The sequence below is a fragment of the Nestor notabilis genome, unplaced genomic scaffold (assembly GCF_000696875.1).
Source record: "Nestor notabilis isolate BGI_N333 unplaced genomic scaffold, ASM69687v1 Scaffold13041, whole genome shotgun sequence".
Taxonomy (NCBI): domain Eukaryota; kingdom Metazoa; phylum Chordata; class Aves; order Psittaciformes; family Psittacidae; genus Nestor; species Nestor notabilis.
In genome coordinates, this window is record NW_009913399.1 from 1 (window position 1) to 10845 (window position 10845).

The 10845-nt window shown below is 37.6% G+C and overlaps 1 protein-coding gene across 1 annotated transcript; it reads right to left on the bottom strand.

Moving 5' to 3' along the window:
• Window positions 1-3997: 3997 nt before the first annotated feature.
• LOC104412455 (RNA-binding Raly-like protein) lies at window positions 3998-9955 on the bottom strand (the record flags this gene model as incomplete). The annotated part of the gene is made up of 3 exons (XM_010023183.1): window positions 9829-9955; window positions 8661-8774; window positions 3998-4225 (listed from the first exon to the last, which is right to left on the bottom strand). Coding segments are annotated over exons 1-3 (469 nt in total), but the record flags the coding sequence as incomplete, so codon positions are not given.
• Between the last annotated feature and the right edge of the window lie 890 nt (window positions 9956-10845).

Below are 10845 nucleotides of genomic sequence, written 5' to 3' on the forward strand. Positions count from 1 at the left end.
AATATATATATATCTATATATGTCTAAATATATTATTGCATGCCCTTGTACAAAGGGGAGTGGAAAGCTGACATATAAGGCCAAGTGGGTGAGAAGCATATGGCACCCTTGACTGAACAAGTTGAAGTCAGCTATTTGACAAATCTGTACGTATCTGGGTCATATATCTGAAATCACCATTTAAAGAATTCTTCAGTATGTCAATGCAGCAAAAGCTTTTTGGGATTTTTCTAAAAAGCCTCAAGCTGGAGTGTCTGCAGCACTGGAGGCACTTACTGAGACACATTTGTGGGAAAACAGTACAAAAGACACACAGGAGGTGATATTTGATGAGTGCAGCAGATACTTCAAATACAGCATGTCTCGAATTAGACTTCAGATGGGCAATCAGATTATTGTAGCATAAAACTTTTCCACACTTCAGCAGGGCCATAATGACTATTTGTGGGTGTGTCTGTAGTCCTTAGAAAATTACGGTGCAGGGACAAACAACATCCTCATCTAGATGGTGGATGAAGGTGTGCAGCTGTTGAATGTGATATGGTTTTGTGTGTGCAGCCAGGCAGGTAAATGAAGAGGCTAAAGCATCGTTAAATCCATGCCTGACTTAGCTCAGGCAGCAGGCTAAACTACTTCTTATTTCTTTACGGTTGGTCTTGGCTGAAAGCAGGCATGAGGACAGCTGCTGTCACTCAGTTAATGTACAGTTAACCTATTCGTCCAAATAGACATCACATGAACTTAGAGAACTGGTCCTACCACCTAAACCCACAGCATACATGTTACATAGTCACTTCCTTTGCAAGTTAGAATTAGAAATCAAGAAATATACTTTTGAGTCCTCTAGTCCAGAGATGCAGACCCACATACACAGAATGAGAGGGTCCATTCTGGCAGTGTCTGGACTCTGGCAGAGGGTCTGTCCTTAAGGAACACTTTACTGACAGCCTTAGGGCTCACCACAAACAAAAAGAAATAACAGTATTGTGTTCAGCAAAATGAGTCCTACAGCAGGTTCTTGGCAAATGGCTTGGCAGAAGATTTACAGCTAAATATCGAGAACTGAGAAAAAGGTTAAGATCTAAATTTAAGTCATGTTCCTCTCTTCCTCTAATAATATTTTTCAGACTAGTGGACTCACAACTAATTTTGATGCTGAAGTGACTTCAGAACATTCGCTGTGCCCATTTCAAATGTTTTTCTATTTGCTCTGCTGCTCTTAGTGATGAAAGAAAAGATTTTTTTCATCATCATCCTAAATCCCTTTAGCTTCGTATTTGGAAAAGATTATAGATTTCATTAAAAAATCCTCTTTGGAGGGGCATTTCTTATTCTGAGTACAAGGTTATGATTTTACACATGGAAAGTTTTTCCTAATTGTTTCACATTTAACACTCTTCATGCTTAAGAGTGTTAAATGTGAAACACTCATTTTTACCTCAAATGAGTTGCAAGTGGCTTCATTCCAAAATGGCACGTTTGCTATTAGTCAGCTCTGTTTCTTAAATAACTTAGTTTTCATAAAACAAGAGAACATCTGTTAGGACTTTTTGTTTTATAGCAAGCTTGCCTATCTACTTTACTTCTCACAAAACAGAGGGTGATGACAGATAGCAGGGCACAGAATGGATAGAGGTAGATTGAAATTCCAAGTATTCCTACTGGAATTCACTATATATTTGATAGTGATCAGTGATTGGAGTAGAAAGTAAAACTTACAGGAATTGGCCATTATATCTACATAAATATACGTAAGTATAGGTGAAAACCAGTCTAAATTACAACATGCATCACAAACTACCAGCTTCTGATTTTAACAGTACTGGCCAATGCTGCCAAGAGTTTGGGTAGAAACTGTAAAGCAAAGATGCATAGCTGAATTTCTAATTGCTCTCTGTGGGAAACACTCATTGCCTGAGATTTCTTTGAAGTAATCCTTTGTGGTGCAATCCTTTATCCCATCCATAGCATTTTTCATTCACTGATCTCCCTAGGCTTTGTAAATGAAAGAAATTGTTATTATCCCATCATAGCAGGGATGAGGTTAAGTGGCCTCTTCCAAAGCTTGAGGAAAATGGCAAAGGAGGATGAAAAGCACAAGGATTTTACATCAGTGATGATCTTGGTTCTGAGCTTTGAAGTCTACAGTATTGCCAACTTCTTGGCTAGAGGGTCCCAGTGTTCAGGAAGTCGGAAGGCATGAGGCTGAGTGGCTCCACTGCCCTGGCACTGGGATGAGCTGCACCTGATCAAGACAATGCATGCAAGTGCTCTTCCTTGGCCTTTCCTTGCTACCACCATGTCTGGATTGGAGGTAACATTCATGAGTGCTGCAGTGCAAGGCAGAGGACACAACCGTCCATGTGCAGTGACCCATCTCCTCTTAGAACTCAAGGGGCGTAGTAATGGCATGCAGAGAAACTGAAGCTGTTTCTACGCCATGCCTTTGATATGTGGCTCAGAACTCTTTGTTTTTGGAGCTGTGTCTGCAGTACACTGTACTTCAACTAATTCCATAACATAAATGTTGGAAAAGCTTTTTAACTTGGAAGCATTGGTGTGCAAATGTGGCTGTGCCAGTTCCAGACTTTCACTGCTAACGAAGTCTTCCCATGCTGCTTGCTTTTTAAAAACTTTCCTGATTAGGCCTTGAAAAATTTCTTCTGTAGATATATGCTAAATATGTCATACCCACACGGTACAATGACAGCACTGAACAATCAGAGTCTAATATACTGTTAGTAACTTCCTCACTTAGTTGTCTGCAGCATGGAGTCTAACATCTAATTAGTGCAAAACCCACCAGTCTTGTTAAACTGTCTTCAACCCCTATTGCTAATATCACTTCAGCAGGTATTAGCCATGGTGGGATATTATATTTACAACTGTGTATTCATTACTAAATTTAAAATTCCTACAAAATCAGAGTGGCAACTTCTTACAGAAGTTCCTCATATCTGTACAGGATAACCTGTTCATTTGAGGAAAGGTGATGTCATCCATTCTACATTGCATGTTAAAAGATGAGGGGATTCAGGTTGTAGTAACTTCATCTGATCATAATGCTATTCAGGATTTATAAATTCAAGAGGGCCTTGTGCTCGTTAAAGGGACACAAAACCTCAAATTAGCAGTAGGTTTAAACTGCGTTTGCAGTAAGAGGTAAAAAACTGGCTATTCACGTGCCCTTATTCCAGACTTGGAGTTGGTTCAGCATCGCCCATTGCTGACTGATTTCTATTGGCTTCACGGAATGATTTTTACAGTGCACACATGATTAAATGTGTGTTAAAAAGCAGGCAGAAACAATGACACTGAACAACAGAAATTACTTCTGCTCATAGCAGAAGAATATGAAAGCCAGGAATAGAGGGACTGTACTATAGTCTAAACCAACGTGACTGACCCATGCTTACTTAGAATGAATGAATAAGTATAAATCTGACTTTCCAAGTATTTTTGTAATATTGCTCTAGAAAAACTTGGAAGTTTATCAACATCATGGGCATTTCATGACAGGTGCAGGCTCAGGCTGAAAGCTCAAATATTTCTTAGCCAAATGTTTCTTAAGGAAAAAATCCTTCCATCAAAAAAGCCTGTAGCTGCCAACAGGCTACTGAAGATATATATGAAAGACAGGGACTGGGAATTATGGGGGAGCACAAGTTTTCTAATGAGAAAGTTCTCCATTCTAGAATCTTCTTTAATTTTGAAATGCTCCAGTTAGAATAAAAAAAGAACATAATGTTTTCCTTTCTCATCTACATTTTAGTAAATATAGAGTAATAAATGTAAACCAGTTTAAAATACATTTAATTTCCTTCCTAAAATCACCAAGTGTAGTAAAATATATTTTTCTTGTTTATCATCAGAGGGCCCTATGCTTAATTGATACTACAGTGTATGAAGAATGTAGGATTAAGCACTAGTTACAGAAAATCACAGTGCTGTTGTGAGCTTATTTTGTTAACCCACACTGTTGTTTCTCTGTGGTTACTTGTAGCAACTGTATAGACAGATATAATCATGGCATGATTATTCCTTACCAGCTCATTGCTGCCATCCTCATCAAAATCCTCCTCTATCCCATCAGTCATATCTTCTCCATCCCCATCTGCATCTGGCCCTCCTTCAATTGGCTCTTCCGTAGAATTATCTGCATTCTCTGATATGCATTCCTCTTGAATCAAATCAGCATTATCTTCCATTTGTTTCTTTTGAGCTTCTGTAAGGAAAACATACTCTATAGAGATTCAGTAACCTTTCCTATTGGTGGCAAAGAAAAGTGCTCTGAGGAAGAAACCTAAGCTTCCCCTCTCCGGATGTGCTAGCTTTGTAAAATTCAGTGTGTTAATATCTAGCAGGCCAATATGATCAAACGCCTTGTTTTAAAAAAAAAAGCATAAGTCAATCTAATACAAACATGCTCATCTGTCCCATACAGTAGATGAAGGTGTGATTTTCCAGTGGATCCAGCTTTTTGATTTTCTGGACTTTGCCTTGAGAATTCAATAGGCATAATCACTATATATTTATTTATTTGCAGCCAGTGAGAAGTACATAAATCTCTATGCTCTGAGAAGTGGAAGGCTGTTAATTGCCAGTGAGTGAACAAAGATGTGCATAAATTTGTTGTGAATATATCTCAACAACGATACAAATCAAATCATTCTAGACAACAGAACATGTTTTTTGTATTTTACATATGGAGTAAAGTAGCTGTTTCTCCTCACTGGTATAATGTGCTGAGGTAAATGGAGAATGCCCCTTCCAACTACCCAACTTTAGGCTTCCTATAATTTCTGCAAGGTGCTGAAAAGGAAGAACATTTCCATGGAGGTCCAGAGGATCTGTTCCACTTGGCTTAGTGCAGATAGCTGCATTGTTGTGAATATGTATTGTAAGACTCCTGGATATGCTGAGGAATTTCATCCAGCCAGCAGAAATCCAGAGGAGGACTGAGGGAGGAGTGACAGAGACAGAGTGGCCAGAAGAATGGTTTGAGGGATCAGTCTCATTCCTATGCGCATCAGGAGTTAGACGAAGAGCTTTATACACTCAAAGTGAATACGGGCTAGAGAGTTGGTTGCATGTAGCTAGAATACCAATGTCTTTTCAGTCTGAGGGTGACAATACCCATCAATAATCAAATTTCTAGAACAAAACCATTTATTTCTTTGTCAGATTAACTGTTCTATAATGCTGGTAGTACATCACCTATCTTGTTGGACACCCAATGAATCTGCAGATTGCCTGTGAAGCTCTATATTTTTCAGCTCTATGAATATATTATTATTTTACTATGAATTATTACCAACTGCATATAATATTCAAATCTGCTCATACTTTTCTTTATCATAGTCTTAAACCAAGACATTTGTTTTTCCTTCTGCCTGTGCACATTTATTTTGCAACTTACTTTCATCTCTTCAGTCTTTGTCAGTCTCTAGTCCCTCATTTTCAAATTCATTAGCTGAAGGCATAGAACAATTAAGCTTTTATCCCTTAGTTACATAATTTCTTCAGAAAGATTCTTGGATTTTAAGAGTAAAAGTAACTGCTTCCACAGTACTGTAGTCACACAAAGTAGTAGAAGATTCAGCCTGCGGAACCTCATCATCTATATGTAAGGTGGTCTATAAAATACCGTACTAGTTATAAATTATTTTGTTACTTGCCTTACTGCACAAGGAGATGTGAATGGAATCAGCTATGTCTAGTATGTCCTGCTCCACCACCTTCTGCCTCAAGGCACTTTTGAGATTAACCCAGCTGTGGCAGTGATACACTGAATCAACTTTGGTCAAGGTTTTCAAAAAGAGTTTCTGAAATTACAGACTTAATATTTTCAAATGGGAAAACTTTTAGGATACAACTGCTAAAAAAATTAGGTCACTCAGTTAATTTTCTGAATGAGAACATACACCGGGTTCTTCAGAAGAGTCTCAGATACTGGCTCAGCATCTAACTCGGGGTCTTCTGAGAAGCTAACCCTGTGATCCTACCTTTCAGCATCCATTTCTGATATTAGAGGGAGAATATTTTCATGTAACTTTTTGTTTTTTTTTCACATCAGAACACCTTCTTATCCCTGGCTTCCTAATTCAGATTTTTACAAACAAAGAAGCTATTCCTGAAGTTTCTCTATATACAGGAAATCCTTTTATCTATATCCCCCTACTGCAGTGGTCACTTAATAGTAAAAGTCAGAACATCAACTATAAGAAGTTTTCACGCAGCTGTAGAGCAGTAACCAGCGTATGCACTGAACTTGTCCAGCTTGTCTGCTTAATGTATCACATTCCTCCAGATGTATAACTTTTAAGATTAATAATTAAATATTCTTTCTGAAAGAGATGCAAACTTAAAAACAAAATCATCACACATCTGACACCGTAAATGAAATAGTTTAGCTACTAAAGTAGCTTTCTCTTTAAGCTGAGGAAGCAGTCATCTGCAGACTAATCACCCAGGCTGCATAACCTTCTTTATCAGCTCAGGAGATGTAAATGAGGATCCATGCTTACTGGTCTCTCTGAGACGTTGTTTCTGCTCATACCATCTAATGATACAAGGAATATGGGGGACAGGTTCTGCACCTGATGTTTTAAAACATCAACAATTTGAAACCAGTTTTTAATCTCCGGGGATATTATTCATTGCTTGTCTTCACAAGGCATAATATTATGATTCAATACAAATCAACTTTTCCCTCTTTTAGCTGATTTCTATTTAAATGAGTTCAATACAGTCCTTTAGCAAAAATGAAAATTGGATATCAAAGTACAATAAGATGCAGGTTGTTTTGCATAGTAATGGATTTTATATAAAAGCTACCTGAAGTAGGGATGCGCCATCTCAGAGCATTTCAGTATGCAAGTGATTCAAAGTAGTGCCTTGCAATTACATCTTCACTAATTATACCAACTTTTATCTAACTTGCATAAAGTACAAAACAAAATATAATGAATACATATTATGTATGGTTTTTCTGAAGGATATAGTCACACTCTGTACTAATGGTTTGCCTTAGACTTGAAAAAAAGCACTCTATTTTTCGGGGTAATCTATAACAGCTGAGGTATTGGTTCTTGTTTGTCAGCTTAGAAATGATTGTAAATAGAATGCAGAGGGTTTTTTCAGAGCTGGTTTTGGTTTTCTGTTTTGCTTTGCCTGTGGTTTTTTTGCTTGTTTGGGTTTTTTTACTTGTTAACCACAAAATATTTTTCTGTAGTGTTCTGCCCTGGGAAGACATTCATTAGAGCTACTTCTAAATGCTAGAGAAGGTTCAGAGAGGTACTCCACAATAGATCAGGAAATAGGGCAGGCACTTGGGAAGAGGAGGAATTCAGATCTAAGTACCTATTTTGCCTGCATCATGTTCAAGAACCTCAACTGCTAATTCCCACAAATGTCATTTAGATAGTCTTGATGGAACTCGCTTTATTTGTCCTGTTGGGCCTTTTTGGCTTCACATAAGTGATCTGAGCTATGTAAGGGACACAAACCTGAATATTCAGACACCCAGTCAGCTGTGGATTATGAGGAAGAATTTTCTTCACACATTTCACACAAAATACATAAAAAGTTTTCATCAGAGAATGGAGGAAAAAAAAAAAGATTGAGATTTTTAATGAAAAAAGGCTTCTATTTCCCAGCTAGCTCTCATCAAAATCAGCTCATTAGTACACAGCTCCTATACAGCGATATACAGTGATTTATAAGGAAATAACCCAAGAAATATCATAGACAGTGGTAAGAACTGAGATTGTTTCCTATATATACTGTGGTGAAAATACAAACTCATAAATCCCTTATAAGTGCTCAGCACAGCTTTGAAGTGCTGACAGGTGAGATCATTCAGCTAACAAAATGATCACTGTAATGATAGAAATAGATATTGATTAAATTAAAAAGTAGTGTTGGATTTTGCCATTCCCAAGGTTTGCCTCAAAACAAAATATTTCAAGCCAGAGTAAAGCTGACCTTGAGGTGCTGCTGGTACTATAGAGATACCACAGCTTCACACAACAGTTTGGTTTGGAAGGGGTCTCTGGAGTTGCAAAGTCCAACTCCTGTTCAAAGCAGGGCCAAACTCAAAGTCTGGTCCAAGTCCATGGAGCTCTGGAGTTCTGAATGCTTCCAAGGATGGAACAACCACTTTCTCTCTGGGCAACCTGCTATACTGTTTAGTTGCACCTCTTTTCCTTATATCAAACAGGAATTTCCCTTGCTGCAATTTGTGATTATTGCCCAGGCAATAATTTTTGATATAGACCATCTTATAATTCTTAATGTGGATAGCACAACATCCCAAGAGTCAACAACCTCTAACTTAATTCTGTCCAGTCATTTTTTTTAGTGGTATTTTGTTTCCAGAACACCTACTAAGATCTTTTTTTTCTTTTCTTTTTCTTTTTCTTTTTTTTCTAAATTTTCCTACTGCAAAATAGAAAACAATTCTTGAAATGATGTTGCATGCTCTGTGAATAATATCAATTTATCCTCCCAGTAGTTCTACCTGAAAGTTAATTTACCTTGCTTTAGGCTTCCATTATGTAACAAAATTTCTGGAAGACTTCTGTTCTCTCTGGTCTGTCTGTTTGACTAATAACTAGGCTCTAATTTAATTCATTTGACTACAAATTGCTTTCACCTACCTGCTTCAGCTTTTTGCTGCTTTTCAATCTTTTCCAGTCTCCCTAGCAAGGAGTCAATTTTTGTTTTGATTTGGGTTAATTCCTTCTTGATTGTTTGCAACTCGTCTGATTTCACTGTGGAAAGAGAGCAAAGATGCAAAACATGAAATAAACTATATTTGCAGTCCCTCCTGAACAAAACATGTTTCTTTTCTTTCCTCTGTAGTACACAAAATCTACTGTCTCATTTCTGTCAGTATTTTTATAATTTAACTTTTCAAATGAACATTGTTAGTTAAAAATGGTGAATCCTAGAAAATCACAGAGTTCTAAGCCCTAATGGCAAGAGGTTATGTGAGGTACATTGCTTTGTAATAAGCATTTCAGGCAAAATATCTCAAGGGCATTTTTAGTATTTCCAAGTAGCTGTTACTGAAAAACAGCCTATAATGAAAGAGTGATTCAAATATGACAGACAGTTCACAGTCTTGCAGTGCTATTTTGCTGGACTATTTTGTAATAACAGAAACAATAATAAAAAGTTCCCTCACAGTAGTAGTAGCTATTTTTCAACAAGTGTGAATGGTAACATAAATTCTAGGACAGCCAGGAATGCAATGTTATGTTCCAGTCAACAGCTTCATTGCAATAGGTTTTAAGTATTATTGCTTCAAAATCTTTCAGTTCTGGTAATTTCTTGTACTTTTTCCATCTATGGGTATTATATGAAAATATTTATTTTTATGATCACATCCAGCGACACGGAGGCATTGCCTATAAATGAAGTGCTGAAGTTTCCAAATCTGTGTTGCAGTGTTGCATTACTCTTAATTTATGTTCGTTATTGCACTCCCATTGTCTAACACAAGGAGTACCTGCCTTGTCGGTATTTTGGCTTCAGAAGAAACAGCACTGCAGACCTCATTATTATGACATTATCAAGATATATCTTTACGCTCAGAAGACAGTCCAAACAAATCCACTTGCCCTGTCTATGCTAAGATATGATGTTGAAAAGACCAAGAGGAGAAAATGAGAAACCTGTGTTAGCATGGGAGATTTAAGTAATTTATAAAGGTCAAAAGTAGATAACACAGCTATCACTCTCATAACTCTTTTAGGAAGAACTGGACCATCACCTTAAACTGTGAGGGACTGGCAATGGGCAGTATTACTCCTCCATCCTTACCACTTGCTGAAGGAGGATACGCATTGACTTGGTGTGTATACCCAGAGCCTGGGAAAAGGGATGTTCTGCCATAGAAGAGGACATATTCCTTTTCTGTCCAAAGGGTCTCCTGGCTGTATCTTGCCATATCAGTCCTGTTTATTAGTTCTTGGGCATGTGTCTTATCATGGTGTCTCGTGGGTATTTTTTATCGGATAGTCAAAATCTTAAGATGAAGTGTGCAGGCAAGTTACTGCTTGCTTCAGTGATAGTAAATGAATTTGTGTTTGCATCAAAATCAGCCTTACTGCAAACTTGGAGCACATGCACTGAGGTTGAAACCAAGATGTTTTATCTTAGAGTTTCGGCTGTGTGCATCATAATTATAACAAGTCAGCTAAAAGCAGTAAGTTGCTACATGTGATAATGAACTTGCTTAATTATGTGCTTATATTGATAAATTGCATATTTCACACTGTCATAGTCTGAAACCTCTGGTATCATATTAAATGAATGGTAGGACTTAAAGAACAAATCTTAAAAGTAACTTTAGTCCTGGTCCTTTATACGCTATACAGTATTTGATGTAATTATTCTGTATATATATAGAGCAGGACCTTAAAGTGTTCTTAGAGAAATAACGGGTCACTGTCCAATCCCCCAGATCTGTAACAAAATGTTAAGATTCTGACAACTGTATATTTAGAAGGTTACTTCTTCCCCAGGGGCACTGGCTGGTCCATGCTGGAGTAGCAAGGCAGTGCAGATTCCAGGGTGAAATAGCATGAATCTGTCCAGTGGGGAATGGTAAATGTTTGCCACAATCTACTATGAAGCCAGATGGCAACACCTTCTGTGTGGCCAAGCTGTTAGGTTAGAGGTGTTCCCTTGAAAGGCAAATAGCAGGCTTGTCAAGGCTAAAAGATCAAAAGTCAGAAGTGACAACACAAGGACCTAATGGTATTTGTTCTCAGTCTAGAAAGCAAAACAGAAAACATTTGCACTTTCAAGTTTGATAGGGAAAAAGGTACATATGTA